Source organism: Pristiophorus japonicus, chromosome 17, assembly GCF_044704955.1.
Source record: "Pristiophorus japonicus isolate sPriJap1 chromosome 17, sPriJap1.hap1, whole genome shotgun sequence".
NCBI classification, from domain to species: domain Eukaryota; kingdom Metazoa; phylum Chordata; class Chondrichthyes; family Pristiophoridae; genus Pristiophorus; species Pristiophorus japonicus.
This window is the reverse complement of record NC_091993.1, coordinates 15165601-15183662: the sequence shown is the minus strand read 5'-3', so window position 1 is coordinate 15183662 and position 18062 is coordinate 15165601. Positions and strand designations below refer to the sequence as shown.

Below are 18062 nucleotides of genomic sequence, written 5' to 3'. Positions count from 1 at the left end.
TCTGCTTCTTCATCCTGCCCCCATTTTCCTCTACCCCAATCCCCACCAACTCATCAGCTGCATCACTTGCTCCCTCGGCCCCAGGCACCAGCTCAGACTCTTCCACCCAGGTGGAATTAGACAGTCATCATCATCATCATCATCATCAGAGGCAGTCCCTCGGAATCGAGGAAGACTTGCTTCCACTCCTGAAGTGAGTTCTTTGGTGGCTGAACAGTCCAATACGAGAGTCACAGACTCTGTCACAGGTGGGACAGATAGTCGTTGAGGGAAGGGGTGGGTGGGACTGGTTAGCCACACGCTCTTTCCGCTGCCTGCGCTTGATTTCTGCAAGCTCTTGTCGTTGAGACTCGAGGTGCTCAGCGCCCTCCCGGATGCACTTTCTCCACTTAGGGCGATCTTTGGCCAGGGACTCCCAGGTGTCAGTGGGGATGTCGCACTTTATCAGGGAGGCTTTGAGGGTGTCCTTGTAATGTTCCCTCTGCCCACCTTTGGTTCGCTTGCCGTGATAGTGAGGATGTGGTACTGGGTGATTCACTGAGCTCGAGAAAAACCCGCGGAGTGGAGGGTGAGCGAGGAGATGTCACCTACCCAGCGGAGGCTGCGAAAGCTGCCAATGGCTCTGGAGTCGCGGGACCCAGAACCTATGGATAATGGGCTAAATAGGACATAAGAACATAAGAAATAGGAGCAGGAGTAGACCACCTGATCCCTCGAGCCTGCTCTGCCATTTAATAAGATCATGGCTGATCTGATCATGGATTCAGCTCCACTTCCCTGCCCTCTCCCCATACCCCTTTATTCCCTTATCGCTAAAAAAATCTGTATATCTCCGCCTTAAATATATTCCATGACCCAGCCTCTACAGCTCTCTGGGACAGAGAATTCCACAGATTTACAACCCTCTGAGAGAAGAAATTCCTCCTCATCTCAGTTTTAAATGGGCGGCCCCTTATTCTGAGACCATGCCCCCTAGTTTTAGTTTCCCCTATGAATGGAAATATCCTCTCTGCATCCACCTTGTCGAGCCCCCTCATTATCTTATCTTGTATGTTTTGAAGAATGTTTGAGGAAGATGATATCTACATGTAGGCTCCAATGTTAGTCTCCGAGGATGTGTGGCAACTGACAGTCTACAGCTGTCCTTTGTGGCAACCTCACAGAAGCTTTCCCTTCCTTGGATCCAGTGGCAGCTTTGTTGGAATCTGCAGTAGATCCCCATCGAAGAAGCAGCCAGCAGCCACTCAGTGCTTCCACCTCCAAGGAAGCATAGATAGCTGCTCCGGAGGCAATATGGAACCGAACGGATCATAGTATGAACCATGACTTCCAGAGTGTACTTGAGGTCATCCAAAACTCGGCTGCCCGTGTCCTAACTCGCACCAGATCCCGTTCACCCACCACCCCTGTGCTCGCCCACCTACACTGGCTTCCGGTTAAGCAACATCTCGATTTCAAAATTCTCATCCTGGTTTACAAATCCCTCCATGGCCTCGCCCCTCCCTATCTCTGTAATCTCCTTCAGCCTCACAACCCCACCCTCCACCCCGAGATGTCTGCGCTCCTCAAATTCTGCCCGAGCATCCCTGATTATAACTGCTCGACCATCGGCGGCTCTGCTCTCTGTTGCCTGGGCCCCAACCTCTGGAACTCCCTGTCGAAACCTCTCCGCCTCTTTACCTCTCTTTCCTCCTTTAAGACGCTCCTTAAAACCTACCTCTTTGACCAAGCTTTTGAATATCTGCCGCAATTTCTTCCTATATGCCTCAGTGTCAAATTTATTTGTTTTGTCTTAAAACACTCCTGTGAAGCGACTTGGGATGTTTTACTATGTTAAAGGCGCTACATAAATACAAGTTGTTGTTGTAGCGACCCCTATGTCTCAGAGCGGTCAGGATCTTATAGCTGTCACTAGACTGGTCATGCCGGAGCATTGGGGCCACAGGCCTAGGGGCCAGTAAAGTGGGAACCACTGGAGCCCACCTACTTATTGTGTTCCTAACACAGATGAGACTGCACACAGGGAGGTTAAAGTAACAGTGACCTCAGCCTTTAATAAGACACTCCAGAATGAGGAACATGCCTTAGGGGCCGGCTTATATACAGTGCTCCCAAGGGACTTCAGGGGAACGCTCCCTGGTGGCAGAACATGGGAGTGCATGCTTTACAGATACACAACATCACTCCCCCGCAAAGTCAAAGCTGTCATGTATGTAACCTTCATGTAACTGTTACCTTCATAACAACACTGCATACTGTATACACCTAAGAAATGCACACCTTGACCACAGGGGGTGAACTTGTGGGAGACACTCCTCGCCTGCTCATCCAGGTATATAAAAGGGAGGTCCCAGGCAGGGTCATCACTTCTTGGTCCTGTGAATAAAGGTTCAGGTCACAGAGTGACCTTGTCTGCAGAATGTGCCTCATGTGAATTTATAGTAGTGTGTAAGGACATTACATTTGGCGACGAGAAACGGGAATCAACGACTCACGAGAATGGCCACCGGTAGCACAGAGGAACGGTAGTGTGTTGGTGAGGACTGGGACGATTTCATTGAGAGGCTCCAGCAGAGCTTTGTCACAAAGGACTGGCTGGGAGATGCAGCGGCTGACAAGCGAAGGGCGCACCAGCTGTGGACCTAAGACGTACGCGCTGATGAAAGACCTGCTCGCACCCGAGAAGCCGGCGGACAAAACCTTTGAGGAGCTCAGCAAACTGATCGGTGAGCACCTCAAACCGGCGAGCAGTATACACATGGCCCAACACCGATTCTATACACACCGACGTCGGGAAGGACAGATCATACCAGACTTCGTTGCAGACCTTCGGCGCTTGGCCAGCCTCTGTAAGTTCACAGACGCCTGCAGGGGGGAGATGTTAAGGGATTTCTTTATTGGTCATGCCAGGATTTTCAGAAAGCTAATTGAGACCAAGGACTTGACCTTGGAAGCGGCGGCGTTGATGGCTCAGACCTTCATAGCGGGGGAGGAGGAAACCAAGATAATATACGTGCGCAACTCTGCTTCCAACATGGCGATGGATCAGTGAGTTAACATTGTAAACGCGACTCAGAACCCTGCAGTCAGGCAAGGGCAATTCGACACCACCCAGGCAGCAACAGACTCTAGAGTGGGTCCTCAACAGAGATAATAGCAGATTAAACGGACATTTACGCCATCACGGTGGACAATGCGTCCCGGGATGGGGCCATTGACACCCATTAACAGAGTGCTCAAGAGTAATCAAAGAGACAATCAGAGAGGAATGCCTGGTAACAGCCCTTTTGTTTATAACAATCTCAGCTCATGCTGGAGGTGCGGGGGCAGACATGCTGCAAAAACCTGTTGGTTTCAACAATTTATCTGTAGAAATTGTAACTTCAGTGGACAATTAGCCAGAATGTGCAGGAAGCTCACAGCAAGGCTAATTTACGAGGCAGATAAACCAGAAGAGGGGTCTGCAAGGCAGGTTGATGCTTGGGACAAGGCACTGGACGCTGAAGTTCAGTGGGTTCATGTGGCAAACATCTACAGCTCATAACCAAAACACCACCTATGATGATGAAAGTCCTATTAAACGGCATCCCGGTACGCATGGAGCTGGACACAGGAGCCGGACACAGGAGCCAGCCAGTCACTAACGAGTGTCCAACAATTCGAGAAACTATGGCCACTCAGAACTAGCAGACCCAAACTAGAATGCATTGATACACAATTATGGATGTACACCAAAGAGATCATCCCAGTGCTAGGCAGTGCAATGTTGGTGGTCACACATAATGGATCAGAGAACCGGCTGCCACTCTGGATTGTCCCGGGAAATAGTCCCGCGCTTTTGGGGAGGAGCTGGCTAGCCGAGATGAACTGGAAGTGGGGGATGTGCACGCCATTTCATCTGTGGAGCGAAGTTCATGCTCACAGGTCCTACAGAAATTTGAGTCACTATTTCAACCTGGTGTCGGGACTTTCAAAGGTACCAAAGTAGTGATATGCATCACCCCAGACGCCAGACCAGTGAACCACAAAGCCAGAGCTGTGCCATATGTGATGCGGGAGAAAATTGGAGAGTGAGTTGGACAGGTTTCTAAGAGAGGGCATAATTTCGCCCGTTGAATCCAGCGACTGGGCAAGCCCCATCGTCCCGGACAAAACGGATGGCTCGGTCAGGATCTGTGGTGACTACAAGGCCACTATCAACCGAGTGTCACTACAAGGCCAACACCCGCTTCCAAGAGCGGAGGATCTTTTTGCCACGCTGGCAGGCGGCAAGCAGTTGGCCAAGTTGGACCTCACTTTGGTCTACATGACCCAGGAACTGGCCGAAGAATCCAAGCTACTGACCGCCATCACCACGCACAAGGGGCTGTTTGTCTACAACAGGTGTCCGTTTGGCATTCGATCAGCGGCCGCTTTCTTTCAAAGGAATCCATCCCTGGAACAATCGTATTTCAAGACAACATCCTTATCACGGGTCGAGGCACCGAGGAACACCTCCACAACCTGGAGGAGGTACTACGCCGACTGGACCGTGTAGGCCTGCGACTAAAAAAGTTCAAGTGTGTGTTTTTGGCCCCAGAGGTCGAGTTTTTGGGCAGGAGGGTTGTCGCAGATGGGATCCGGCCTACCGAATCCAAAACGGAGGCGATTCATCGTGCGCCCAGGCCCGGCAACACATCGGAGTTGCATTCATTTCTGGGACTCTTGAACTATTTCGGGAACTTTCTGCCATGGTCACGTATTCACGTAGACTACGCGGGCCCGTTGATGAGAAAAATGTTGCTTATTTTTGTTGATGCGCACTCGAAATGGATCGAGTGCATCATAATGAATTCGTGCACGACATCCACCACTGTGGAGAGTCAGCGTGTGGTTTTTGCAACCCTCGGCTTGCCGGACATCCTGGTTAGCGACAAGGGCCCGTGTTTCACTAGCTATAAATTCCGGGAGTTCATGACGGGTAATGGCATCAAACATGTCTGGACGGCACAGTTCAAGCCCGCTTCCAATGGCCAGGCGGAACGTGCAGTCCAAATCATAAAACAGGGCATGCTCCCTTCAAGGACCCTCCCTTCAATGCCGCATATCGCACCTCCTGCTGGCCGATAGGTCCCGACCGCATTCGCTCACGGGAATCAACTACTCATGAAACATACACTGAAAACTCAGCTGTCCCTCATTCATTCTGTCCTGTCAGACATTGTTGAGGGCAAGCGCCAGTCCCAAAATGAATGCCATGATTGTAACTCAAAGGGGAGATGTATAGAAATCGATGACCCTGTATTTGTTCTTAATCACGCTTTGGGGCCCAAGTGGCTTGAGGGAACTGTAATTGGCATAGAGGGGAATAGGGTCATAGTGGTCAGACTTAACAGTGGACAGATATGCCGCAAGCATCTGGACCAAGTAAAAAAAAAGGTTCAGCATTGACACTGAGGAACCTGAGGAAGATCATGAGATGTTGCCCACACCACCGCCAGTGAACGAGCAACAAGAACTTTCAGCAGCATGCACAGTCCCTGCGGCCAGCCCGGACAGGCCGGAGTCACCACAGGTGACAGAAACGCATGCCAAGGCTCAACAACCAGAGCCCCAACTGCGGCACTCCACGAGAGAGCGTCGGCCTGAAAGACTTAATCTTTGACCCCATAAGATGTTGGGGGGGGGGGGGGGGTGGGGGAGGTGATGTCATGTATGTAACCTTCACATGACTGTAACCTTCATAACAACACTGCATACTGTATACACCTAAGAAATGCACACCTTGACAACAGGGGGTGAACTTGTGGGAGATACTCCTCACCTGGTCATCCAGGTATATAAAGGGAGGTCCCACGCAGGGTCATCACTTCTTGGTCCTGTGAATAAAGGTTCAGGTCACAGAGCGACCTTGTCTGCAGAATGTGCCTCGTGTGAATTTATAGTAGTGTGTAAGGACATTACAAAAGTGAAAACTATTTACAAGGTGAGGCGGTCGAGAGCCTTTCTTTCCCTGGTGGACCGCCTCGGTACAAATGTCTGTTCTGGTGTGTTGGCTGTGTCCTCGCTGGGCTGGTGTGTTGTTGGCCCTGCAGGGCTGCTAGGATTGCCTGGCCTTGCTGGGTTGTTGGGCGTGATGGGTTCGATTTCCTGGTCCGGGATGATGTCGTTGAACCTTTGGGTGTGTGTTGTGGGCTCGAAAAAATTGGTGTCTGCTGTGGGTTGTTCAGGGCAGTCTGTGAACCGCAGCCTCGTTTGGTCCAGGTGCTTTCTGCAAATCTGTCCATTGTCTAGTTTGACTACAAACACCCTACTCCCTTCTTTAGCTATCACCATGCCCGCGATCCACTTGGGACCATGTCCACACTTTAGCGCATACACAGGGTCATTCAGACCAATTTCTCGTGACACAGTGGCGCGACCATCGTTTACATTTTGTTGCTGCCGCCTGCTCTCTACCTGATCATGCAGGTTGGGGTGAACCAGCGAGAGTCTGGTTTTAAGTGTCCTTTTCATGAGTAGCTCAGCCGGGGGCACCCCTGTGAGCGAGTGGGGTCTCGTGCGGTAGCTGAGCAGTACTCGGGACAGGCGGGTTTGGAGTGAGCCTTCTGTGACTCGCTTAAGGCTATGTTTGATTGTTTGTACTGCCCACTCTGCCTGCCCATTGGAGGCTGGCTTAAATAGGGCCGAGGTGACATGTTTGATCCCATTGCGGGTCATGAATTCTTTAAATTCGGCACTGGTGAAACATGGCCCGTTGTCACTGACCAGTATGTCAGGCAGGCCGTGGGTGGCAAACATGTCCCTCAGGCTTTCAATGGTGGTGGTGGTGGTGGCGGTGCTTCCCAACATTATTTCACATTCAATCCATTTTGAAAAAGCATCCACCATCACCAGGAATACTTTACCGAGAAACGGGCCCGCATAGTCAACATGGATCCTCAACCATGGTCTGGAGGGCCAGGACCACAAACTTACTGCTGGCTCTCTGGGTGCATTGCTCAATTGAGCATATACGCTGCATTGCCGTACACAGGACTCTAAGTCAGAGTCGATACCGGGCCACCACACGTAGGATCTGGCTATCGCTTTCATCATTATGATACCCGGGTGTGTGCTGTGGAGATCCGAGATGCACGTCTCCCTGCCCTTTTTGGGTAGCACTACGCGGTTACCCCACAACAGGCAGTCTGCCTGAATGGACAGCTCGTCCTTTCGCCGCTGGAACAGCTTGATTAGCTCTTGCATTTCAACGGGGATGCTGGCCCAGCTCCCATGCAGTACACAGTTTTTTTACTAGGGACAGCAGAGGATCTTGGCTGGTCCAAGTCCTAATCTGGCGGGCCGTGACAGGTGATTTATCATTTTCAAACGCTTCCATGACCATCAACAAGTCTGCGGGCTGCGCCACCATCAACAAGTTTGCAGGCTGTGCCATTTCCACCCCCGTGGTGGGCAATGGTAGCCGACTGACAGCATCTGCACAGTTCTCGGTGCCTGGCCTGTGGCGGATGGTATAGTTATACACTGATAGCGCGAGTGCCCACCTTTGTATGCGGGCTGAGGCATTAATATTTATCCCCTTGTTTTCAACGAACAGCGATATGAGGGGCTTGTGATCGATTTCCAGCTCAAATTTGAGGCCAAACAGGTACTTATGCATTTTCTTTACCCCGAACACAAACACTAATGCCTCTTTCTCAATCATACTGTAGGCCCTCTTGGCCTTAGACAAGCTCCTGGAGCCATAGGCGACAGGTTGCAACTTCCCCGCAACGTTAGTTTGTTGTAATACACACCTGACTCCGTACGACGACGCATCACATGTTAGCACAAGTCTTTTACACGGGTTATACAATACAAGCAGCTTGTTGGAGTATAAAATGTTTCTGGCTTTCTCAAAAGCAATTTCTTGTTTTTTTTCCCCATACCCAGTTCTCATCTTTACGCAATAACACATGTAGGGGCTCTAAGAGGGTGCTTAACCACGGTAGGAAGTTACCAAAATAGTTGGAGTCGTCCCAGGAACGACCGCAACTCTGTAACATTCTGTGGCCTGGGCACGTTCCTGATAGCCTCTGTTTTGGCGTCTGTGGGTCGAATGCCATCGGCCGCGATCTTTCTCCCCAAAAACTCCACTTCTGTTGCCATGAAGACGCATTTCGACCTCTTCAGCCGCAGTCCTACGTGATCCAGTCACTGGAGGACCTCCTCCAGGTTTTGTAGGTGCTCGACGGTGTCCCGACCCGTGACCAATATGTCATCCTGAAAATCCACAGTGCGTGATACCGACTTGAGTAGGCTCTCCATGTTTCTCTGGAAGATCGCTGCAGCCGACCGAATTCCAAACAGGCATCTGTTGTCGATGAACAGTCCCTTGTGCATGTTGATGCAGGTGAGGCCCTTCGAAGACTCTTCCAGCTCCTGCGTCATGTAGGCCGAAGTCAAGTCGAGCTTGGTGAATGTCTTGCCTCCTGCCAGCGTCGCAAATAGGTCGTCTGCCTTAGGTAGCAGGTATTGGTCCTGTAGCGAGAAATGATTAATAGTTACTTTATAAATCGCTTCAAATCCTGACCGTGCCATCACTTGAGTACTGGAACAATCGGGCTGGCCCACTCGCTGAATTCCACTGGGGAGATGATGCCCTCGCGTTGCAGCCTGTCCAGCTCGATTTCCACTCTCTCCCTCATCATATGAGGTAGCGCTCGCGCCTTGTGGTGAATGGGTCATGCCTCTGGGACCAAGTGGACCCGCACCTTCGTCCCGGAAAAATTTCCAATGCCTGGCTCAAAAAGAAAGGAAATTTGTTCAAAACCTGGGTACATGAGGCCTCATCGACATGTGATAGCGCTCGGATGTCATCCCAGTTCCAGCGGATTTTACCCAGCCAGCTCCTTCCAAGCAGTGTGGGGCCATCGCCCGGGACAATCCAGAGTGGCAGTTCGTTCACCGTGCCCTCGTAGGTGACTTTGACCATGGCGTTGCCCAGGACAGTGATGAGCTCCTTGGTGTACGTTCTCAGTTTCGTGTGGACGGGGCTCAGGGCTGGTCTGAATGTCTTGTTGCACCACAGTCTCTCAAACATTTTTTTTACTCATGATGAATTGGCTAGCGCCAGTGTCCAGTTCCATGGCTACAGGTAAGCCATTCAATTTTACGTTTAGCATTATAGGTGGACATTTCGTCGAAAATGTGTGCACCCAGTGTACTTCAGCATCTGCCTCCTCTCTCTGAGGCTCGAAATTGCTTTGATCCACCATGGACCGATCTTGCTCTGCCACGTGGTGGTTAGCAGGTTTTGCAGAGCTTGCAGCTTGTCTGCAAGCTGGTTGGAGGTGCCCCATTGTTCCACAGCTCTTGTAAACATACCCTTTGAAGTGGCATGAATAGGCTGAATGGACGCCTCCACAACGCCAACAAGGTGTGAATTGCCTTGCATTCATCCTTTGTTGCGGACTCTGAGTCATCTGGGTCACCTGTGGCCTGCTGGCAGTTGCAGACTCGAGGTTTCTGCCCTGTACATTTGTGCTCGCAAACACAGTTCCAGTTAATTTATGAACATTGCTAGCACTTGTGTGCTGAGAGATTTGTTTGGTGTTATCACTGTTGGACATAAACGCCTGTGCTATCGCAATGGCCTTACTGAGGGTCGGTGTCTCTACAGTCAAAAGTTTTCGTAGGATGGTCTCGTGGCCAATGCCCAGTACAAAAAAGTCTCTGAGCATCTGCTCCAGGTAGCCATCAAACTCACATTGTCCTGCAAGTCGCCTTAGCTCGGCGACGTAGCTCACCACTTCCTGACCTTCAGATCGCTGGCACGTGTAGAACTGATACCTCGCCATCAGCACGCTCTCCCTCGGTTAAGATGCTCCCGAACCAGTGTACACAGCTCCTCATAGAACTTATCTGTGAGTTTCACCGGAGCCAGAAGACTTCATGAGGCTGTAGGTCGGTGCCCTGCAGACCGTGAGGAGGACCGTTCTCCTGTTTGCAGCGCTTCCTTCTCCTTCCAGCTCGTTGGCTACAAAGTACTGGTCTAGCCGTGCGACATAGGCTTCCCAGTCCTCACCCTCCGAGAACTTCTCCAGGATGCCCACAGTTTGCTGCATCTTTGCATTGGATTCGTATTCTCGGCGCCAGTTATTGTGTTCCTAACACAGATGAGGCTGCATACAGGGAGGTTAAAGTAACAAGTGACCTTAGTCTTTATTAAGACACTCCAGAGTGAGGAACAGGTCACAGGGGCCGGCTGATATGCAGTGCTCTCAAGGGATGCTGGGATCCCTTGGGACTTCAGGGGATGCGCCCCCTGGTGGCGGAACATGGGAGTGCATGCTTTACAGATACACAACACTACTGACATCACTTGAGACAGCAACACACACCAGGCCTCCAGCCTTCTCGATCAGGCCACCGCACCACGGGAATGTGGGAGCCTAGACCAGGCTGCCCAGCAGCACCCTCCAGCAGGCAGCTCCATGGCAGGTACCAGCTGCCTTGAGGTGAGGACCACAACAGTCCTGTCACCCTTCTGTACAGCCCGAGAAGTCCAACCCCCTCTTGCGATCCAGGCCTTTGGCTGCCACTTCCAAGTAACACTAGAATCGGTGACAGAATGGCATATGTCAGCACCAAGAGGAAAGTGTTAGGAACGAGTAGGGCGACTGCTTGCAGATTGCAATTATTGTGCGAGAAGAGATTGTGCACTGACACATTGCTTTGGTATTTGTGGAGGTTATAGGCCTCTAGCAAAGGGTGCAGTCATTTCTGCTGACTGATTTACTCCGATGACTATTGGCACAGTCATGTCAGGGCAAAGAGGGCTGAAGTATTATGTTATGGGATGAGTAGTGGATTAAGGAATGTTGCTTTATTTGCCTGTGGAGAAGAGGTCAGGCTGTGGTGTCAAAGGGAGGACAAGTTAGAGCGAGAAGATTTTTGGGATGACCTGTCCTCTCAGTGCATGTCACCCTGATAGCCTGCTCCATGTAGCTCTGGATCCACTAGAGCCAGGGACTTCTCCTCTACCATGTCCTTCCTGAATGGATGAAAGTCCTATTTTTTTCCCCATCTGCTCCAACCATACGCCCAAAAACTAAAGAGGAACATCTGCTCCCAAACGTTTGCAGGTAAACACTTAGAATTTAGTCTTAATGGGGCCAAGTTTCGGCCTGAGTTGCTCCTGTTTTTTTGGAGCAACTGGTTTAGAAAGGAGTATCTTAGAAATTTGAATTCTCGGCATTTAGTTTGCTCCAGTTCTAGTCAGTTAGAACAGTTTCACTTTGGAACAGAATTTCTGGCCACTTACACCTGTTTTCAAAGTTTAGGCAGTGAAAACTTACTCCAAACTAACTTAGAATGGAGCAAGTGAAGATTTTTGTACGTTCGAAAAAACCTTGTCTACACATTTGAAAATCAGGCGTAGGTTACAAATCAGGCGTAGGGAATGGGGGGGGAGGGGTTTAAAGGGAAGTTTACAAACATTAAACACTTCAGTTTTACAAATAAAGAGCCATCATCAATAATAAATGATAAATATATCAATAAATCAATCAAAATAAATTAATAAAAAATAATTTTTTAAAAAATCAATAAATAAAACATTTTCTATTTACCGACTGCAGCACCGGGAGTCCTCCAACAGCGTGCTGGGACGGCCCCCCCAGTGTGTCTCTGTCAGTGTCTCTATCTCTCTGTCTGTCTGTCTGTGTGTCTCTCACTCTCTGTCTGTCAGTGTCTGTGTTTCTGACAGCGAGGGGAGGGAGAGAAGGGGGGTGGGAGGGGGAGGGGGAGAGGGAGAGGGGGGTAGGGGGGAGGAGGTGGGGGGGGGAGGAGGAGGGGGAGGAGAGGGGGAGAGGGGGAGAAGGGAGAGAGGATGGAGGGAGGGAAGGAGAGAGGAGGGAGGGAAGGAGAGAGGAGGAAGGTAGGGAAGGAGAGAGGAGGGAGGGAGGGAAGGAGAGAGGAGGGAGGGAGGGAAGGAGAGAGGAGGGAGGGAGGGAAGGAGAGAGGAGGGAGGGAGGGAAGGAGAGAGGAGAGGAGGGAGGGAGGGAAGGAGAGAGGAGGGAGGGAGGGAAGGAGAGAGGAGGGAGGGAGGGAAGGAGAGAAGAGAGGAGGGAGGGAAGGAGAGAGGGGGGGGGGGGAAAAAGGGAGAGAAGGAGGCTGAACAGCCGGGCCCAAAACTTCGGGCTGGATTTACAGGTAGGTGGTGTCGGGTCTCGGGGTGGGGGGGGGGGGGTCGCGGAGGTCCGGGGGGGGGGGGGGGGGGAAAGAGTCGCGGAGGTCCGGGGGGGGAGCGGAGGTCGGGTCGCCGGGGGCAGGGGGATGCAGAGGTCGAGCTGCGGAGGTCCGGTGTGGGGGGGGAAGCGGGGGGTCCGGTCGGGTGGGAGGAGCCTTATCCACGCAGCCCCAGTGAGGCCATTCGGCCAGGGCTAGGGGCTGCGTGCTTCGGGCCCCTCCCACACTGTTTTCAGCGCAGGGACCTGGCTCCGCCCCCTACAGCTCGTGCTGCGCCGCGCCGAGGGCCAGAGGGCCTGCAGGGAGCCGGAGAATAGGTACGTTTTTTTTAGGCGCACTTTCTGGCGCGAAAAACGGGCGTCCAGGTCGGGGCTGCGCCGTTCTAGGCGCGGCCCGGAAACTTGGGCCCAATATAACCATCTTAGATAGGAAACAATTCTAAACAAGCTGTTAACTTTAAAAGGCTGCCTTGCTAAATTCCCTCAGCAAGTAATGACTAACAGTACTAACTCATTCTTCAAAAACCTTGGAAACGATGTACAGAATGTCTGGCACCAATAGCTTGGAATTTTATTTACATGATTTCTTCGCATTCCTGCCAATCACTCATTATGTATTATATTATTGACTCTGCACTGTACTGGTACTAGACTCACAGGTCAGGTATCTAAGAGCAACTTGAAACCATTTGCTGACTGAGTTTCTACTGCCAAATGGCACTGGAAGTACAAATCATTGCCATTTCTGATATTCAACTAGATAAATAGTGTTTGTTCAGCAAAAAAGGATTGGAATACAAGGAGTTTAGATTCATGTCATCCTCTTTTCAGTATACAGAATGTAATTCCGATTCCCGAGAATTTGCAGGGTAAGCAGTTGTTGTGACAGACTCACCACTGAGGGAGAAGTCCACACTGGAGGCTCCAAAGATGATACTGTCCTTCGAATAAATAGCTACCTCTCTGTCTGCACGGAGATCATACAGACGACACTGAAAAAAGGAAAATGTCTCAATTAAACCTCAAATGATTAGAATTTCAGGTATACGTTTGAGAACTATAGGAATTCTGACACAGTTTCAAATTGGTCAAGGCACAAAGGGTTACTTTAAAATGTCAGCTGTCGCTCAGTGGGTAGCACCCTCGCCTCTGTGTCAGAAGGTTGTAGGTTCAAGTCCCACTCCAAGTGAGGGAGTGCTACACTGTCGAAGGTGCTGTCTTTCAGATATGATGTTAAACCGAGGCTCCGTCTGCTCTCTCAGGTGGGTGTAAAAGATCCCATGGCACCATTTCGAAGAAAAGCAGGGGAGTTATCGCTGGTGCCCGAGCCAGTATTTATCCCTCAACCAAGATCACTAAAACAGATTATCTGGCCATTATCACATTGTTGTTTGTGGGAGCTTGCTGTGCACAAATTGGCTGCTGCGTTTCCGACAACAGTGACTTCACTCAAAAAAAGAAGTACTTCATTGGCTGTAGACCACTCTGGGACATCCGATGGTCATAAAAGGCTCTATATAAATGCAAGTCTTTCTTCTCGGCTGCAGCCGAGTATCGGTCCCATTCTAGCTGCAATGCAGTGAATTTTAAAATCTCGTCCCCACCTGCAAATTCCTACGCGACATCCTAACTTTGATGATAGAAAAATTACAACACAGGAGGCGGCTATTTGGCCCACTGTGTCGGTGGCCAGTCAAAAAAGAGCTACCCAGCCTAATCCCACGTTCCAGCACTGGGCCCGTAGCCCTGTAGGTCACAGCTCTTTAAGTGCACATCCAAGTGCTTTTTAAATGTGATGAGGGTTTCTGCCTCTACCACCTTTTCAGGCAGTGAGTTCCAGACCCCCACCACCCTCTGGGCGAATTTTTTTTTCCTCATCTTCCCTTTAATCCTTCTACCAACTACTTGCAATCTATGGCCCCTGGTTATTGACCCCTCTGCTAAGGCAAATAGGTCCTTCCTATCCACTCTATTTAGGCCCCCTCATAATTTTATACACCTCAATTAAATCTCCCCTCAGCCTCCTCTGTTCCAAAGAAAACAACCCCAGCCTATCCAATCTTTCCTCATAGCTAAAATTTTCCAGTCCTGGCAACATCCTCATGAATCTCCTCTGTACCCTCTATTGCAATCACATCTTTCCTGTAACGTGGTGACCTGAACTGTATGCAGTACTCAAGCTGTGGCCTAACTAGTGCTGTATACAGTTCTGGCATAACTTCCCTGCTCTTGTATTCTATGCCTCGGCTAATAAAGGAAAGCATTCCATATGCCGTTTTAACTACCTTATCGACCTGTCCTGCTACCTTAAAGGATCTGTGGACATACACTCCAAAGTCCCTCTGTTCCTCCACACCTCTCAATATCCTCCCATTTATTGTGTATTCCCTTGCCTTGTTGCCCCTCCCCAAATGCATTACCTCACACTTCTCTGGATTGAATTCCATTTTTCACTTTTCTGCCCAACTGACCAGTTCATCGATATCTTCCTGCAGTCTCGAGATTCCTCCTCAATGTCAACCACACAGCCAAATTTTGTATCATCTGCAAACTTCTTTATCATGCCCCCTACATTTAAGTCTAAATAATTAAGATATACTACAAAAAGCAAAGGACTGAGTACTGAGTCCTGTGGAACCCCACAGGAAACAGCCTTCCAGCCGTAAATACACCCGGCAACCATTACCCTTTGCTTCCCGTCACTGAGCCAATTTTGGATCCATTTGCCGCTCTCCGTTGGATCCCGTGGGCTTTTACTTTTTTGATCAGCCTGCCATGTGCAACCTTGTCAAAAGCCTCGCTAAAATCCATGCAGACTATATCAAGCGTACTTCCCTCATCGACCCTCTTTGTTCCCTCCTCAAAAAATTCAATCAAGTTAGTCAGACACGACCTTTCCTGAACAAATCCATGCTGACTGTCCTTGATTAATTTGTGTCTTTCTAAATGAAGGTTTATACCGTCCCTCAGAATTGATTCCAGTAATTTGCCCACCACTGATGTTAAACTAATTGGCCTGTAATTACTCGGTTTATCCCTTCCTCCATTTTTAAACAATGGAACAACGTTAGCAGCTCTCCAATCCTCTGGCACCACTCGTGTAGCCAGCGAGGATTGGGAAGTGATGGTCCTCCACCTTCAGCCTTATACTGCCTCCGGTGCCTCCAACTCTGGCCTTTTGCAGATCCCCCCCGCTGTTAATCCCAGTAGCACAAACTTCAGCTGCCATTGCCCCACTCTTTGCCACTTGCCCTTCTCTTCTGCCCCATTTCTCTCTTCCTCTATAAAAACTCTCAAAAAACCTGTCTTCTCGACTAAGCATTCAACCACCTCTAAAAGCTTCCCACTGTGGCTCAGCACCTGTTCCTTATTCCTCATATCTTTTCTTTTCTATCCACCTCCCCCACCGCCCGCATCCCATATGGATTGCCTTGCAATGTTACGCTAAAGGCTTTATATAATTGCAAGCTGTTGTTGTTGGCAACGATTCACAGACACAGTGACTACCAGCCCACCCACCATTCACGGAGTGGATATCTGTGTTTATATCAATCATTGATGGAACACATAATCCTCAGAGCTTGGTTAAGTCTGGGAAAAACATTGGCTCTCTTTCCCCAAATGTTTCCAAGACTGAGCTGATGGATTCCAGCTCGAGCGGCGAACAAAATACGAAGGTTTAGATTATAGAATAATTGCAGTTGCGCACATAGAGTGTCCTGTAATCTCGAATGTCAGGATTTGACATTGGAGAGTACAGATTATTCTTTTCTGATGTATTTTATTCTTTGTCTACTCCACTCTCTTTGTTTGTATGCTGCACAGTCCTATCCTGGATGGATCCAGTCAGAACCATCACAATGACAAAAAAACACATAAAAAGATTATGTACATTTTAATGTTTTTCTCAAGCAAATTAAAGGCTTGAAACAATGAATTCTGCGGTTTTTGATTTCCTGTTGGGGACTAACCCATGAAATAATAGGGAACTTCTCAACCTATGTTCAATGTTAAAATAAACCCACAAAAGGTCTGTAAAATCCCAGCTAAAGGATTAAAAGCACAGCATCACTGTTCAACTTTGATGAATCAGTCCTTTCATTATTGGTAATTTCTACTTCTCCAGCACATCTGACCGTCACCTGTTAAAGCCACCCTGATACATAACCTGGAGACTGGTGCTCCTGGAGAGGTACGAGAGAAATGCTCCCATCTCTGAAGATTTCAGAGCATGGTAGGTCCTTGCCAGTGAGTCAATAGATGAAATAATACAGCAGGTTAATCAATCTCAGGCAGGACTGGAGAGCAAGAGAGATTACTCACTGAGGCAGGGCTCCATTAGGTTATCGGGGACACTGCTGATCTCCAACTCCATTGTTGAAAAGATCCCACAACAACACGGCAAGCAGCATTTCATATTTTATCATATTTTCTACCTCAGAAGGATGAAAAGCTAAGCAAACCCTGCCCAATTCAAACCCAAATGTTCTAGCCTCCTATACAACCAAGTGAGCTACCACATCTTACAACATAAGATGGGTAGCTTAGTCAGATGGGAGCTTTCAAGGCAACTCTCTAGGTAAAAAGACTAGCATTTACATAAGCACCTTTTTAACAACCTCAGGCCACCCCAAAACACTTTACAGCCAATGATGAATTTTTGAAGAGCAGTTACTGTTGTAATGTAGAAAACACGGCAGCCAATCTGTGCACAGCAAGATCCCACAAACAATAACGTGATAATGACCAGATCATCTGTTTTAGTGATGTTGATTGAGAGATAAACATTGGCTAAGACACCGGGAGAACTCCCCTGCTCTTCTTTGAAATAGTGCCATGGGATCTTTTACATCTACTGGAGATGACTAACTTGGCCTCGGTTAACGTCTCATCTGAAAGACGGCACCTCCGACAGTGCAGCACTCCCTCAGCACTATACTGGAAGTGTCTGTCTGAATTATGTCCTCAAGTCCCTGGAGTGGGACTTGAGCCCATAACCTTCTGACTCAAGAGAAAGTGCTATCAACTGAGCCACAACTGACACCATGTATGGGAGGAATAGTTCTTCCCAGGGAACCACAAAGCACCTCTTGATTATTTAGAAAAAACTGCCGCAAAAAGATGGATTTAAATTCACCGAAATGGAAGACTGCCTGAGAACAGAACATTAGAACTACCCACTTGTTGTCAGTCAATGTCCAATGGGGGCAAAGAAAAGCACAATACAAACGTTATACTGTGTCGAAAAGTTATTGAAACTTATCAGAAGGAATCTCAGAAAACACGTCAGCTTATTGATTATATCATGTTTATCAGGGCCTTATCTGAAAATGACACACCCCTTCTGTATAACATACAAAGAAAATAATGTACAACTTGTGATTAAATGTGACTTACTGTGGCATCATCTGAACCAGAGGCAAAAGCATCACCACTTGGGAAATACCTGTTGAGAGAGAGGGTACTTTAGTATCATTCTTGCGACAGACCGGTGTAATACTGTAACCCAGAATCTTGTATATTATAGCTATGCAACTATAGCTTCAATGTTAAACATATAACCATAAGCAGTGCACAAAAATGATCTCATACATGGCACACCAAGGTTTTCTCAGGTCTGAATGTGGTGCAATTGTGGTAGTCACAAGTGACACAGTTTGTTAGAACATTTGAGAAAGTTAGTTCAAGAAGAGCTGATGCCGTTTCAGGTCTGAAAGAAGACTTTTACAGAATAAATCATTAAATCTACTAACCGCACACTATTTATATCAGACTCATGAGTCTCAAAGGACTGGATACACTGGCCAGACCGCATGTCCCAAACCATTGCTCTTTTATCGCAGCCCTGAA

General features: G+C 49.0%; 1 protein-coding gene across 2 annotated transcripts in view; it reads right to left on the bottom strand.

The window, feature by feature from the left end:
- LOC139227565 (guanine nucleotide-binding protein subunit beta-5) overlaps positions 1-18062 on the bottom strand; it is a 106474-nt gene that overhangs the window by 30880 nt on the left and 57532 nt on the right. For both annotated transcript variants that reach the window (XM_070858415.1, XM_070858414.1), the window contains exons 7-9: positions 17966-18057; positions 17610-17658; positions 13108-13204 (exon numbers count right to left, since the gene is read on the bottom strand). In XM_070858415.1, the coding sequence (XP_070714516.1) occupies positions 13108-13204; positions 17610-17658; positions 17966-18057 (238 nt within the window). The remainder of the gene's footprint in view (positions 1-13107; positions 13205-17609; positions 17659-17965; positions 18058-18062) is intronic.